General features: G+C 36.8%; 2 protein-coding genes across 2 annotated transcripts; both read right to left on the minus strand.

The window, feature by feature from the left end:
- Positions 1-2,136: 2,136 nt before the first annotated feature.
- Positions 2,137-6,148, minus strand: LOC103974163 (putative disease resistance RPP13-like protein 1). Its single transcript, XM_065100460.1, has 2 exons — positions 2,835-6,148; positions 2,137-2,375 (listed from the first exon to the last, which is right to left on the minus strand). The coding sequence occupies exons 1-2, from the start codon at positions 6,131-6,133 to the stop codon at positions 2,363-2,365; spliced, it is 3,312 nt and encodes a 1,103-aa protein (XP_064956532.1). The 5' UTR covers positions 6,134-6,148; the 3' UTR covers positions 2,137-2,362.
- A 3,654-nt stretch (positions 6,149-9,802) lies between these two features.
- On the minus strand, positions 9,803-14,888 carry LOC103972716 (putative disease resistance RPP13-like protein 1). Its single transcript, XM_009387059.3, has 2 exons — positions 10,577-14,888; positions 9,803-10,029 (listed from the first exon to the last, which is right to left on the minus strand). The coding sequence occupies exons 1-2, from the start codon at positions 14,805-14,807 to the stop codon at positions 9,953-9,955; spliced, it is 4,308 nt and encodes a 1,435-aa protein (XP_009385334.2). The 5' UTR covers positions 14,808-14,888; the 3' UTR covers positions 9,803-9,952.
- Between the last annotated feature and the right edge of the window lie 1,589 nt (positions 14,889-16,477).

Here is a 16,477-nt window from a genome sequence, read left to right on the forward strand (position 1 = left end):
TCATAATATTCTCACTTAAGATAGCTTGCTCACTAACAACATCAAATAAAGTATAAATATTAGGATCAATGTTACCTTTCTTCAATCAATCCATTTTCAAACACATCAACACTTTTATCATCTTCCTCATAACAAATGAGTTATTTAAGTCTAAATTGTAATTATCAACCCATGAGATATCTGACATATCATTTTAATATAGTCTTGATGTCGCACCTAATGTTTGATTAACAATGCCATCATGAATAACAAAAACTGCTTAGTAAAGAGGAGCATCCTATAATGAGATCATTAGAACAACAATAACAACAACAAGGGTTATAAGCTTAAATTTAATAAAATACAGGCTATAAGTGTCATAAATCTAAAAACATTTATAAAAAAAATCACATTCTTGAGTTTCATAAAACATCAAACTATAGTATACCATTTTAATCATTTTATAATATCCCTAACAAAACAAAAAAATAGTGATTACTAGAAAATGAAACAAATCTTTTCACTTTGAATCAAAGTTTTTCTTTAATCTCATTGATGAGCTTCACGCATAAGTAAAAAGGATGAAATCAATAAACCATATTCAATAACTAATAAAACAATAAAAGGAATGTCCAAGTCTATCAAAAAAATATTTCTAATACTAATAACCTCATAAAACCTCTATATATTTTTTTTATAATTCTTAATAAATAACAAGGACTAATAACAAATAGGGAGGTATATTTAACTATAATTTCTCATATATACTTAGATAAGAAATATCAAATGTAGCTCATAAAAAACAGTAAGAGAAAGAGAAAGATAATGATAGGATGAAGTAGGAGAATGAGAGGCAAGTCTCCCTTTGGTTCCAAAAGAAGCACAAAAGCCACACCTCACACCACCTTTGAACTCATTTTGAATCAGAGCAAAAAAATTCTTATAGAGCCAAAGTGAACTCATGAGACTGGTGGTCAATTAATTAGCCATTGTTTGTACAGAAAAATAAAGCACACAATAAATAAAATCGTAAAGTAAGAAAAAAATAGTCCATATATATATATATATATATATATATATATATATATATATATATATATATATATATATATATATATATATATATATATATATATATATATATATATGGAGGCTCTCTTCCTGAAAAGAGGATTTTGTTTGAAGGAAATCTCCATATTTACTATCTATATTATGATGCATATAAAAACTTTCTTTTTCACTATATCCTAATTAATAATATGTTTTTATGTATTCTTCTATCATTTTATTGTTCGGTCTTTGTGAAACCACTCGGTCCATCGAGGAGTGGTGGAAAGCTTCTCCGTCACAAGACGGTCATGGTGTCCGCCTTCGAGTGGGATCGGCTCTCCCATGACCTCCAACACTTTAGTTGATCAGTCTTGATATGTCATTATGCAAATACAGGGCAATCTTTTATTTATTGTGGAAAGCTTTTGTAAACTTGAAGCCTATTTCATGTGTATTTTGATTCTGCAATGCTTAAACCAGATGACTAGTTTCATTCCCATATATGTTGTTTAGTGCAATTTGAAGAAGCATCTTATTGTTCTTTTCATCCATCACTGTTTAGATTTTTACTAATTGATAGCATAATTAGCGGATTGATGGAACAAAAATGGGCAATAGGGTTATTTGTTTCTTGCTTTAAGGCCAAGCTGGCCACTTTAGGCTTTCTACACTTCCTTCTTTATCACATATCCTCTCCTCTGCCCCATTAAAAATTAACCTTGCGAACTCTACTCACTTGTCGTAGACCAATAGGTTAATTGTAGCCACCAGCCCACTTACAAATAAAAAGCTTTACCTTGGAAGCACTCAGAGCTGTATACACAAATATCATTTTCAATGGGTATGTCTTCTTTGATCATTTTGATCTCTGTGCAATGCATCAACCAGACTTATAAGAAAGCACATTCAAATTTATTAGATAAGCCACAGCATACAAACTCAAATATCACTTTTGCACAATAAAAATCATTTCTACATATTATTATTATTTTTTTTTGATAAAAAATAATTTGTGTCAATCAAGATGGGAAGCTATAACGCGCGCTAGCGAGTTGAAAGCTTGCATCGGTCCAGCATCACAAAGTTATAAAATTTCCTACAGAAATATAAGATGAAAAATCTAAACAAATAATTTTCATATAATATTTATTACATATTTCAATTTATAATCAAGCCACTCCCAACACATACAACAAATTCAATGACTCTTTAAAAGTTCATAACATTGAAGCCCAAATAACACATATACAATTTAATTTAAATGTACAATACTGTTCGATGCACAATACTCTTAAATCATTCTTCAAATCATATCGGCATATCGGCAAATGAGCTACTCCTTTGATCTGAAAATTAAAAATAAAATGATATGAGCAAAGAAAATATTGTAACTCACATAAAAACAAAATTTATCATCCTTAAGTATGTTTTAAACATTCAATACATGCATTCTAAAATATACATAAATATCAATTTTTTTATATGGATATAATTTACAAAAGTTACACTATATATATTTTTTTAAATGGTAAATAAAATGCTTATCATTCTTTTCTTTAAAGCAACATATATTTAAATATATTTTCATAATAAAAGCATAATACAACTGAAACCATATATCAGAACATAAATGATTATAGTATGAAGAATTGTCATTAACTAGTCATAAGAAACATAAATATAGTGAAATAAATTGTGCCTTTTACAATTAAACCCTTACTAAGTGTTGTGTTGAGTTTTATGTTCTTGGATAAAAAATCTAGCTATTTCAGAGTAGTCTCAGAGACTACGAAAGGAAAACCTACCGAAAACAGAACAACGTTGCTTCTGTCAATCCGACTTCATCTAATCTTAATGTTTTAAGTGGAGGGAGGGGAGGCAACCTCTGAAGCTTCGGGCATCTTACAATTTCAAGCCTACGCAAGCAGGGAAACAGCTCTCCGCCATCAGCCCATGACCACTCTTGCCATGCTGGCATGTCGCTGAATTTGAGTTCTTCCAAGAATGAAAAACACTTGCCTTGATCTCTACAACCAAAGAACTCGTGGCCTACCTTCGTCAATGCTGACATTCTCTCGATGTGAAGAATCTTAAGACACGGCAATTGTCCAATACAAGGGAGTCTCTCACAAGCTGGAATGTCCTCAAGATGTATCTTTTCTAGCTTAGGTAACCAATTCTTGTCTATATGATTAAAGAATTCATGTCCAATCTCTTTCACTGCTGGCATTCGCTCGATGTGAAGAACCTTGAGATTTGAAAGTTGTGAAAGACTCGGGAGTTCCTCCAATGCCACCATGTTCTCCAGCACTAGCTCTTCCAGATTAGGCAAGAACTTGCTCTCTGTACTTAATCCATGACTTATTTGTTTCACTGCAGGCATTCCCTTCACGTAAAGTTTATTGAGATTCGGTAGCTGTCCAATACATGAAAGATCCTCCCATGCTGTGCAGTTTTCTAGTTCAAGAGTTATCAGGTTCACTAACAATTGTGCCTGCAGCCAACTGGGTGATCTGACTCCATTGTACCCTCTGATCGTCAAACGTTTGACAGCCTGATGTGGTTGGAGACCTTCAAGTACCCCCTCCAAAATAACTAATCTATTGCCGTCATCCGATGTCCATTCTAAGACCAGTTTATCAAGGTACTGTTTGTTGTTCAGATTAGCCTTGCTTGCTTCTTGTTTACTCTCAACATTCTCAAGGTTGGTAATTCGAAGTTGTCCATGAATCTGTTTCAGACTGCCTAATTGGGCAATCTCGTGTCCCTGATTCTTGAGTACTTTGAATGAACACAGTCCTTGAAGAGAAGTCAGTTTTCCAACATCATTTATCTCGGAAATTATTTTGTCTTCTGCATTAAGATGCATCAAGTTGATCAACTTGCTCATGCCGTGCGGTAAATTCTGCAGGTCACATTCAAACAGATCCAGTACTCGCAAATTATAAAGATCACATAATGACTCCGGCAGCCTCCTAATGTAACGGTTATAGGATATGTCAAGGTAGCGGAGGTGTATCAAGCCACCAATTTTCTCAGGCAACTCCCGCAAGCCACACCTCCGCAATATCAACACTCGAATTTTTTTTAATCTTTCAATCTGGACACCAGTCAACAAAGAGTCTGCCACTCTAAACCCATACATATAACTTCCATAATTGATCATGAGCGTCCGTAATTTCTCATAACAGGAGAACTTCATTAGCTTAGTTCCATCGGTTAATGTTGCTGACAGATGACGAGTCGTATTAGGGATCTCTTTCGACTTATCATCATCGATCCTGCAAAACTCCCCCTCTGAAATAAACTGAGCAAGATCATGTATCAGGTCATGCATCATATATTCCCATCCCATAGGATCTTTCTGAAAGAAAGACCTGTTCACTAACTCAAGGAAGTAGCCGCTTCCTACATCCTCCATCGTCATATTATCCTGAGCAACAACGTAGCCTTCTGCCATCCAAAGCCGGACCAAGTGCTCTCCATCAAACGAATGATCATCGGGGAACAGGGAACAAAAAACAAAGCACCTCTTAAGGTGTGGGGGAAGATGATGATAGCTTTGTTGTAGGACTTGCAGGATATTCTTTTCGTCTTGCGGTAGTTGCCATATTTCACTTTCTGCGATGTTTCTCCAGTGCTTCTCATTCATCTGCGCCTTCAACAACCCGCCTACTATCCTTGCCGCAAGTGGCAACCCCTTCAACCCGCCCTCGATCTTCTTTGCTATGGCTTCTAGATGTGGAAATTCACCGGCGTATTCGGAACCAAATGCACATTGCTTGAAAAATTCCCAATGGCTGGTGTCATCCAGACAATCTAGAGGGATCGGATTGCCAACCATTTCTGCAATCTTTATAGAGCGAGTTGTAACCAAAATCTTGCTTCCTGGGACTGCGGACCTCAATGGTGCACAAAATATTTCCCATTTCAGGCTGTCCTCGTTCCACACATCGTCGAGGACAAGCAGGAACTTTTTTGAGGTCAACTTCTCCTTAACAACCTCTTGAAGTGTATCTAAGTTGTTGAGATCACACTTCTCCTGCTTTAAGGATTCTATGATATCTTTGGTAAGCCTCTCCACGTTGAAGTTGTCGGATACACAGACCCAGACCCTTTCTTGAAAATAGTCTTTCACCCTCTCGTGGTTGTAGGCTTGCTGAGCAAGAGTAGTCTTTCCGACCCCTCCGATCCCGACAATAGTTATGGCAGAGATGCTACCGTCGCTAGATCCGGATCCGTCGGTAGATTGCACCAACAGTCCCAGAAGGTGATTCAGCTGTTCCTCTCGTCCGAATACTTGAGTTTCTATCGGAAAGGAAGTGGTGGTTTGGGGCACTAGTGACGTTATCATCTGTCTCTCATCAGCATCTAATGTAGTAATGAGATCCTCGATGCAAGTAGTGATTTTATCTAACTTCATCTGATTTTCCCTCACTTTATTCACATCATCTTCTCTACCGACGAAGCGACTGACAAGTTCGGAAAATTTTCTTTTTTTCCTCGGAGGGAGACCGGAAGAAGAAGATGATTGGTTACTTGCCTCATCCCTCTGAGCTCCTTGTTGCTCGATATGTTGCTTCAGAACCCGGAACTGGATCTCGTCAAGCAAGTCCTCAGCGTCATAAGCAGTGTCCTTTAGTTCCATCAGCAATTCCTTCAATCGCTTTTTCGTGTCTTCATCTTTAAGCAACATGTTTTCGACTTCGCCGACGATGAGATTAGTCCTGATAAGAGTATTCATCAGCTCGGCGAGGTCATCTCCGACTCCGAGCTCCTCCAAAAACCCTCGGATCGCAGAGTCTCTGATCTTATCCATCAAGCTCCCAATGGACTCTCCGAGCCATCCCAAGCCTGCATCGACTCTGAGCTCCTCCAAAAGCCGTTGGATCAAATAGTCGCTGATCTTACACTTCAAGCTCCCGATGAAGGACTCTCCGAGCCATCCCAAGCCTGCTGGTATCCACGACGGCATCGCAGTGCAGGGCTGATCCTTCTTTCCCCAAGCACAAAAGGGCAGAGGATTCTCAGAGTAGATGGACATTTGCGGCGGCAAGGGCTTCTCCTCCTCAAGAAGAACCTTCGAGAGCGCGGTTAGCAGCATCAATTATTGGAGGCTGCACGTGCTACGCACATGAGGAGCGTGGTCAAAAGCCACGCGCAACACTCTCACACAGCAGCTTCACATTTCTCCTCCTCGGAAACTGTCTCCCAACGTCTTCGTTAGACTGATCTGAACCACTTTTCGCTTTCTGGGAGCGTGTATTCAACAGCTGTAGGACTTTCGAGGATGCGAAAGTAATTCCACCAAAAATTTCTGTCCTCAGTTGCCTGATATGATAAATAAGTTTTGTCTCCGTGTGAAATCTGATCAGAGTTATTTTCCGGTGGTAGACACAAGAATTAATTTTATTTGTTGAAATGAAACTCAACTTATAGAAAATTATATCTTTGATGTTTATTTAATGTGTCATACTATTTGGCGTAGGTACAAAAGTAAAAATAAAATAAATATCTACTAAAATAGATGGTACATTATGAATGAATACCCTTTTAGGGCGTAGAAAAATGATTTACATATAAATTATGGATCAATATAAATTTCTTAATATAAATTATTAGATTATTTCTCTTAAAAAATCTTATTTACCATTTTCTCATAAAACAAGTGTCTCATATTTTTTTTCTTATATAGTATATATTCTTTTATAAAATATGAAAATACCTTTGATATTAGCCTAGCCCTATAAAGAAAATAATTGAGGTGGATAGTGGTTAGAACAAAATAAAAGGTTCAAAATATGGTTTATTTAATTTTTTCTTCTTTTCTTGGTGAATTGGTTTGTCGCTATATCTTTTTCTCCTAACCTGATTAAGTTAATTTTATTTTTTCTTTATATCTTTATTTTTGTCATATCTCTAAGTGCAAACCCTCTCCCCAACAAGTCCCCTCACAAGGAATCCTTTTGAAGTCCTCTTTATAAAAACTATCTATAAAATATTTATTATAATAATTTAATACGTGATACTATTTGATGTTTCTGTATATTCAAAATATAATAAATATTTACTAAAACAGATGGTACATAAATTATTGGATGAGTTCTCTAAAAAAGAACATATTTTCCCTTATCTCTGTTTTATGTTTCTGTTATCCCATATAGCATCCCTTCTTTTATAAAATATAAATACCCTGATAGTAACATAGCTTAATGAAAAAAATGGCTTCGGTAAATAGTAATCAAACTAAAAAAAAATAAATTTAAAATGAATTGATTTGATGTGATCTTTTATTCTCTATGCCCTGACATAAATTCTTCTTCTTAATCATATTAACTCGATTTTATCTTTTGTCTTTGTATTTGGTATATCTTTAGGTACAAGCCTTCTCAACAAAGAATTTACTAAAATAAACTCTCCTTAAACCTTTCGATTAGAAGTACCTTAAAAAATCCCTTCTAAAACCCTCTTGATAAGAGGTCCTACACAAGAAAATTTTCCAAAGTTATCTTAATAATTTTCACACTAAGTTTTCATGTTGTTTTCTACAATCTTAGGTTGGTCACTTTCTAATATTTTTCGGAGCACTTCATATTTTTTTTTATCAAAAACATGAATTTTTCTATTAAGTATTTTTTGTTCAATAGGTAATTCAAATTTAAAATGTTTAGGATTTGATACATTCTCCAAGGCTTAATTTAGAATTATATTGATTGCTTAATATGGCAAAGAAAAAACCTTATGGAAAAGATACATATTGAAAATCTACCTTCTAATATATCATTTTAGCCATTTGTTTGTGAAAAAAAAAATATTTTTGTTAGCTTGCTTGACGTGAAAAACAGAAAATTTGTTGTTTGGTTATAAATGAAAAAAATTGTGGTTACAATGATTGCTTAGGATGGAAAAGCTTTATAGAATTCTCTCATGTACTTCTGAATCCTGTCTCATGTAATTGAAATTATTTTTAACTTAAAAATATTTTAATTTCAGTTTAAATTAACTAAAATAAGTAAGATGACATGAATTCAGCCTTTTAAAGATTGAATTTACTTAAACTACCTAATTTACAAGAGTTAAAAATAGAAAAAGGTTATTTTTTGATAAATCACCCTAGAATCACCTCATATCATTGAGATGGGTTGTGAAGTGAATTTTGACTAATTTTTTAATTTTTTTGTTCATTTAAATTAGGAATTTACAATTATTTGATTCAATTTAAGACTGATATTATTAAATTATTGGTTTTTGGGTCGATCAATGTTCCTTTTCCTCTTCATCTTACTTTTACAATGTTTTCCAATGAGGCTAGATGAATTTTTTTAGAAATAGGATCTCAACTACTCTAAAATAAATGAAATCCTATTTAAAATTAGAGTAAATCAAGCCTTTTTTTTACTAACTTACCCTCTAATCACCTTTAAACTTTGAGAATCAGTTAAGTGAAGTTTGATCGATTTTTCTTTTTTGTTTATTTAAAATGTGAATTGATTTGGTTGAAATTATTATTATTTTTATTTTGGGTCAAATAATGCTTCGTTTGCTCTTGTTGACTCAAAAACCTTGTACTTTACTTTGATAGTGTGTTCCGTTGACTGTTACACTGACTTTTTTTTTTTACAGGGTTACATCATTTCAAGTCCTTTATTAGAAAGCAATATAACCAACCCTATTGAAAATTGTATAGCTCATGTATCAAAAAAAATATTTTTTTTCAAAACCTCATAGAACTTTATCCCACTTATTTAAAGCCATTTTTGCCCCCAAAAATCCTTACCATTTCAACTTAGATAGGCCAAAAAAATGAGAAAAAGGTAAAAAAAATCAACTTTTTAAGGGTTGATTATATATATGTATATGTATATATATATATATATGTATATGTGTGTATATATATATATTTATATACATATATACATATATATATACACACATATATATATATGTATATATATATACACACACATATATATATGTATACACACACAGTGGGAAATGAGAGAATATAATGCAAGGCAGATCATAGCCAAGATTTAGTTGAACTAGGTTAGATTCAGTCATATTTGGATACTAGCTTGGAGCAGTGTTTTCTTTTGTACGTTCCTGTGCTATTTTTTCATGGTCAAAACAATAAAAGGTTGCCAAAGCAAGAAGAATTCATCAATTCATATGTTTCCCGAGTATTATATGTTTATGTAGATTTTTGGCCCACACATTATTTTATTACTTCAAGTATATGCTCCTACTCTTATCATGCTAATATGTGTTCGTAATTGGTACTAAACATTATGTGTGATTTGTTTTATGTTTGTCATTTTCCTTTCAAGAAATTTTTAAAATAATATTTTCATCATCTATCTGTTAGTGGATGAAAGTACAAAGTAGCGAATGACATTTAAATTATAAAGGATAAAGGAACTAATTTGAACGATTTGTATTTGCACGGTTAACTCTTATAACACTTGAAATGTGGGGGCATAAATTAAAAATAAATGATTCTTTATTGTCTGATTATTTCTCCACATGCAAATTTTACATGTTATTTTAAAAATAAAATAAATAATTTAAATGACATATATGATGCTCACATATAAACTTGAACGTGAGTTCTATCATTTGTATATAATACACTCACGAATCGGATATCTTAACACAGACAATTATTATATATTACTGTAAAATAATTTTCTTTATAAAAAAGAAAATAATTTATCAAGCTAGTAGAAAGCTTGCATTTGTCCAACATTTTGTGATAAATTTTCCTACAGAAATATAAGATGAAAAATCTAAACAAATAATTTTCATGTAATATTTATTACATAGTTCAATCTACAATCAATCCACTCACAACAAATACAGCAAATTCAATAACTCCTTAAAAATTCATAATATTCAAATCCAAATAGCACATATACAAAGAAATCTAAAAGTTCAATGCTGTTTGACGTAACTTCCATCTTGCAAGCTTCTTAAAACCATAACCCAAGCTACTCCATGTATCTGAAAATTAAAAAAAAATTATATGAGCAAAGAAAACATTGTAACTCACATACAAACAAAATTTATCATAATTAAGTATTTTTTTAAACATAAGAATCATTTAAACATTTCGATGCATGCATTCTAAAACATACATAAATATCAATTTTTTGTTTACATATAATTTACAAAAATTAAAATGTATATGTATTTTAAATGCTAAATAAATTGCTTATCATACTTTTTTTTTCAAGCAACATATATTTAAATATACTTTCATTATAAAAGCATAATACAACTAAAATCATATATCATATCATAAATCATTATAGTTTTAAAAAAATGTCATTAACTAGTCATAAAAAAAATAAATATAGTTGAGGATTCATCGTAAAAATGCACCTTTTACAATTAAACCCTTACTAAGTCTTGTATTGAGTTTTATGTTCTTGGATAACAAAATCTAGCTATTACGGAGTGGTGTCAGAGACTCGGAAGGAAAAGCAACTGAAAACAACGAAAAACCAACGGTATCGATATGGAGAAGCAATAGTTGGATGTGATGTACCTTCATATCGACCCGAGCTCTTAATCTCGGCCAAGTGTTTTTGCAGTTGCTCCGTCAGCCTCGCTTGGCAGCCTCGGAAATGTAGATTCTTGAGGGACATCGGCAGCCCCTTCTCCGGTAGCGCCTGAATCTCCGGACATCTAATTATTGATAGAAGCCGGAGGGAGGAAAGGGCATGCAACTCTCTCGGTAGCGATTGTAGATTCTTGCAATCATCGAATTCTAGCACTCTGAGAGCGGTGAGGCTTCGCAACAACTGCTCCTCCTCATCAGACATCGTCGCTCGATGAAAGTTTGAGATTCTGAGAGCACGGACGGATGGAAGTCTCCTTCTTAAGAGCGATAATTTGAACAGGGCTGTGTCGTCGATGCATAATTCAGTTACCGACGAACCCTCCACTTGCTCATTCCCTTCATTCAGCAACAACTCGTCTTTCGATCTCAGCTCACCACATTTCCAAAATTTCAGATATTGAAGTCGTTTCAGGTGAAGCAGCGGCGTTGCTGGAAGAGACTCTATGCACCGGCAGTCGCCTATTTCCAATCGAGTGAGTGAGGTCAAGTTGTGCAGGCAGCCCAGTAGCAATTTTCCCAGATTCCCACAGTCAGACAGCACTAGTTCCTCGATTGAGGGTGGAAGGAGGATGCCATTGTCCCCATCTCGCGTCATGCTCAAGAGCTTCGGGCAACTGCGGATTGCCAATTTCGCAAGGGAGGTAAGTTCTTTAAACCCCTTCACCGGCTGCCACATGAGTTCCGCACATTCCGCTATCTCAATGTCATGAATATTTGGTAAGCTGTGCGATAGCAACCCTTCTTCCAGATTTCTTAGATTTGGACATTTTCGTATTGTCAATGTTGAAAGAGAAGCAGTTATGCAACTGCCGCCTCCATGGATTCCTTCCCATAACCCTGGCAGTTCTGTCAATCCGACTTCATCTATTTCTAATGTTTCAAGTGGAGGAGGGAGCGGAGGCAACCTTTTAAGCCTCGGGCATCTTCCAATTTCAAGATTTCGCAAGCAGGGAAACAACTGTCGATCATCAACCCAAGACCACTCTTCCCATTCTGGCATGTCCGTGAACGTGAGCTCCTCCAAGCTAGGAAAACACTTGCCTTGGTCTCTAGAACCAAAGAATCCATCATCCACCTTCTTCACTGCTGGCATTCTCTCGATGCAAAGATTCTTGAGACTCGGCAGTTGTCCAAGACAAGGGAGTCCCTCACATTCTGGGATGTCCTTCAGCTCGACCTTTTCGAGACTATATAATTTTAATTCTGAAACTGTCATACTGTTGCTACTTCCATCGATTTTTGTCCATAACCTTGGAACTTCTGTCGTCCCGACTTGACATAATGACAATGATTTAAGTGAAAGAGGGAGCGAAGGCAACCTCTTAAGCCTCGGGCATCTTCCAATTTCAAGATTTCGCAAGCAGGGAAACAACTGTCGATCATCAGCCCAAGACCACTCTTCCCATTCTGGCATGTCCGTGAACGTGAGCTCCTCCAAGCTAGGAAAACACTTGCCTTGGTCTCTGGAACCAAAGAATCCATCGCCCAACTTCTTCACTGCTGGCATTTTCTCGATGCGAAGAACCTTGAGACTCGGCAGTTGTCCAAAACTCGGGAGTTCCTCCAATGCCACCATGTTCTCCAGCACTAGCTCTTCCAGATTAGGCAAGAACTTGCTCTCTGTACTTAATCCATGACTTATTTGTTTCACTGCAGGCATTCCCTTCACGGAAAGTTTCTTGAGATTCTGTAGCTGTCCAATACATGAAATATCCTCCCATGCTTTGCAGTTGTATAGATCAAGAGTTATCAGGTTCGCTAACAATTGTGTCTGCAGCCAACTGGGTGATCTGACACCAATGTACCCTCTGATCGTCAAACGTTTGAGAGCCTGATGTGGTTGGAGACCTTCAAGTACCTCCTCCGACACAACTAATTCATTGCCGTCCAAACTGAAGCCATCATCTGATGTCCATTCTAAGACTAGTTCATCAAGGTACTGTTTGTTGTTCAGATTAGCCATGCCTGCTTTTTGTTTACTCTCAACGTTCTCGAGGTTGGTAATTCGAAGTTGTCCATGAAGTTGTTTCAGACTGCCTAATTGGGCAACCTCGTATCCCTGATCCTTAAGTACTTTAAATGAACACAGTCCTTGAAGAGAAGTCAGCTTCCCAACATCATTTATCTCGGAAATTATTTTATCTTCTGCATTAAGATGCATCAAGTTGATCAACTTGCTCATGCCGTGCGGTAAACTCTGCAGATCACATTCAGACAGATCCAGTGCTCGCAAATTATAAAGATCACATAATGACTCCGTCAGCCACTTAATGTAACGGTTGTAGGATATGTCAAGGTAGCGGAGGTGTATCAAGCCACCAATTTTCTCAGGCAACTCCCGCAAGCCACAGTTCTGCAATATCAACACTCGAATGTTTTTTAATTTTTCAAACTGAATAAACAAAGGGCTCTCGAAAAAGCCAAACCAATGACTTTTGGAATTGATCACGAGGGTCCGCAATTTATCATAACAAGAGAGTTCCATTAATTTAGTTCCATCGGTTAATGTTGCAGATAGATGACGAGTCGTATTAGGGATCTCTTTCGACTCATCATCATCGATCCTGCAAAACTCCCCCTCTGAAATAAATTGAGCAAGATCATGTATGAGATCATGCATCACATATTGTGATCCCCAAGGAGCTTCCTGAAAGAAAGACATGTTCACTAACTCACGGAAGTAGCCACTTCCTATAGCCTCCAACGTCATATTGTCTTGATCAACGTAGCCTTCTGCCATCCAAAGCTGGACCAAGTGCTCTCCATCAAACCGATTATCTTTGGGGAACAGGGAACAAAAAACAAAGCACCGCTTAAGGTGTGGGGGAAGACATTGATAGCTCAATTGTATGACTGGCAGGACACCATTTTCGTCATGCTGTAGTTGCCATATTTCACTCCCTGCGATGTTTCTCCAGTGCTTCTCATTCATCTGCGCCTTCAACAACCCGCCTACCGTCCTTGCCGCAAGTGGCAACCCCTTCAACCTGCCAGCGATCTGCTTTGCTATGGCTTCTAGCTGTGGAAATTCACCGGCGTCTTCGGAACCAAATGCACATTTTTTGAAAAATTCCCAATAGCTGGCTTCATCCAGACCTCCTAGAGGGATCGGTTTGCCAACCATTTCTGCAATCTTTTTAGAGCGAGTTGTAACCAAAATCTTGCTTCCTTGTTCTCCGTACCTCAATGATGCACAAAATCTTTCCCATTTCAGGCCGTCCTCGTTCCACACATCGTCGAGGACAAGCAGGAACCTTTTCGAGGTCAGCATATCCTTAACAACCACTTGAAGTGTATCAAAGTTGTTGAGATCACACTTATTCCGGGTTAAGGATTCTATGATCTCTTTGGTAAGCCTCTCTACGTTGAAGTTGTCGGATACACAGAGCCAGACCTTAGGATGAAAATAGTCCTTCACCCTCTCGTGGTTGTAGGCTTGCTGAGCAAGAGTAGTCTTTCCGACCCCTCCGATCCCAACAATAGTTAAGGTAGAGATGCTACTGTTGCTGGATCCGGATCCATCGGCAGATTTCATCAACTGTTCCAGAAGGTGATTCAGCTGTTCGTCTCGTCCGAATACTTGAGTTTCTATCGGAAAGGAAGTGGTGGTTCGAGGCACAACTGACGTTATCATCTGTTTCTCAACATCATCTAATTTACCAATGAAATGCTCGATGTCAATAGTATATTTATCTAACTTCATCTGAATTTTCCTCACTCTAATCACATCATCTTCTCTACCGAAGAAGCGACTGACACGTTCAGAAATTTTTCTTTTTTTACTCGAAGGGAGATCAGAAGAAGAAGATGATTGGTTACTTGCCTCATACCCCTGAGCTCCTTGTTGCTCGATCTGTTGCTTCAGAACCCGAAACTGGATCTCATCAAGCAAGTCGTCAGCGTCATAAACAGTGTCCTTCAGTTTCATCAGCAATTCCTTCAATCGCTTTTTCTTGTCTTCATCTTTAATCCACATGTTCTCGACTCTGCCGATGATGCGCTCAGTCCCCGAAAGAGTGTTCCTCAGCTCGTGGAGGTCAGCGACTCCGGGATCCTCCAAAACTCTTTCGATCACATAGTCGCCGATCTTACCCATCAAGCTCCCGATGAAGGACGATCCGAGCGATCCCAAGCCTGCTAATATCCACGACGACATCGCAGTGCAGGGCTGATCCTTCTTTCTCCAAGCACAAAGGGCGGAGGATTCTCAGTGTAGAAGGATATTTTCAGATACAACGACTTCTCCTTAAGAAGCTCAATTATTGGAGGCTGCACGTGCTTCGCGCGCAACTTCTTCACTAGTCTGATCTAAGCCAATTCTCCACCACTTCGCTTTCTGGGAGTGTTTATTCCACCAGCTGTATTTGGCCTTTCGACGATGCGGAAGCCAATTCCACCAATTTGTCTCTTTGTGAAATCTGATGCGAGTTTGCAAGTTTGCTTTAGGGTTGGTTGGTCATCATAACCAAAAAGAGTCCGCTTGTTGTTTAGTAATTATTATATCTAAAGAGTTTATGTTTTCGGGAAATTGTATTATGTGGGTGGGTTTGGGATTCTGGATTTGTCCTTCAGCCATGCAAGATGTCCCCTGTGGCCTCATTAGATCAAGGCCATGATTATCAAGTATTTCAAAAAAAAAGAATTACAATCATCCATTTGGTAGAGTGCCAAGTGGCTTTATTCAGGTATATTTCCTACAAGTTTTTAAATATTAATGGAGTCCCGAAGGAGTTTCTTGTTTTCCAACTGCCTGTTCTTTGCTAAATATTCATCCAAGCCCTGTAGCTTATAATATGCTTTCTAAGTGGTGTACATTCTGCATTTACATTTCCCTTTTGATACAAAACCATGCTTTAGAAAGATTTTACTCAGCTATCCCATCAGTCTAGGGTGATAATAGTTATAGTAATTAATTGTTATAAATCATGATGTTTGTTAACCAAATATTGGGAAGTTTTTGACTACTAATCTATTGTCCATCCTGTGGATATATATCCACGGAATGGACATCCAAAATTTTTTCTTCATTTATATGCATGTATGCTGTACGGAGTACCTGACCAAACTTCCTCTGGAGTTTTAAAGTTAAGTGTCGCAGAAGGAGCGCGGTTATAACATGCCATATTAATTGCCTCTGCCCAAAAGTCCTTTGTCAACCCTGCATTTGAGATCATACACCTTGCTCTCTCTAAGAGTGTTATGTTCATACGTTCGGCCACACCATTTTGTTGAGGCGTCATCCTAACAGTGCGACGCCGAACGTTCCTTCATTTTTGCATAATTCATCAAAGTCACCTTCACAAAATTCCATGCCATTATCTGTTCGAAGCCGCTTAATCTGTTTACCTGTTTGCTTCTCAATCAAAACCTTCCATTGTTTAAAGGTTAGAAAAACATCATTTTTATGCTTCAAAAAATAAACCCAAACTTTCCTAGAATAATCGTCAATGAAAGTCAACATATACCTGGCACCACCCTTAGACTAAACCTGAGCTAGACCCCAAAGGTTTGAATGAATATAGTCAAGAGTACTTTTCATTTTGTGAACTGCCAGAGAATTGAAGTTGACTCTTTTTTGCTTTCCAAAAATGCATTGTTCATAAAAATCCAATGGACTAGTACTTTGTCCGCAAAGTAGACCCCTTTTGCTAAATATGTTCAAACACTTTTCACTCATATGTCTCAAACGCATATGCTATAATTTGGTGATGTCAGAATCAGACAATGATGATGACGAGACTGCAACTAAGCCTGTGACAGTAGTTCCCTGCAAAATATATAAGTTACCAGACCTGCAAGCTTTCGTAACAACAAGAGCACTTCTAG

This window comes from Musa acuminata, chromosome BXJ2-3 (genome assembly GCF_036884655.1).
Source record: "Musa acuminata AAA Group cultivar baxijiao chromosome BXJ2-3, Cavendish_Baxijiao_AAA, whole genome shotgun sequence".
NCBI lineage: Eukaryota > Viridiplantae > Streptophyta > Magnoliopsida > Zingiberales > Musaceae > Musa > Musa acuminata.

Coding starts and splice junctions, on each gene's coding strand:
- LOC103974163 (XM_065100460.1), bottom strand. CDS start 6,133: ATGCTGCTAACCGCGCTCTCGAAGGTTCTTCTTGAGGAGGAGAAGCCC.
- LOC103972716 (XM_009387059.3), bottom strand. CDS start 14,807: ATGTCGTCGTGGATATTAGCAGGCTTGGGATCGCTCGGATCGTCCTTC. Junction 10,030..10,576: donor GAGCTCGGGTCGATATGAAG/GTACATCACATC, acceptor TTTAATTTTCAG/ATACATGGAGTAGCTTGGGT.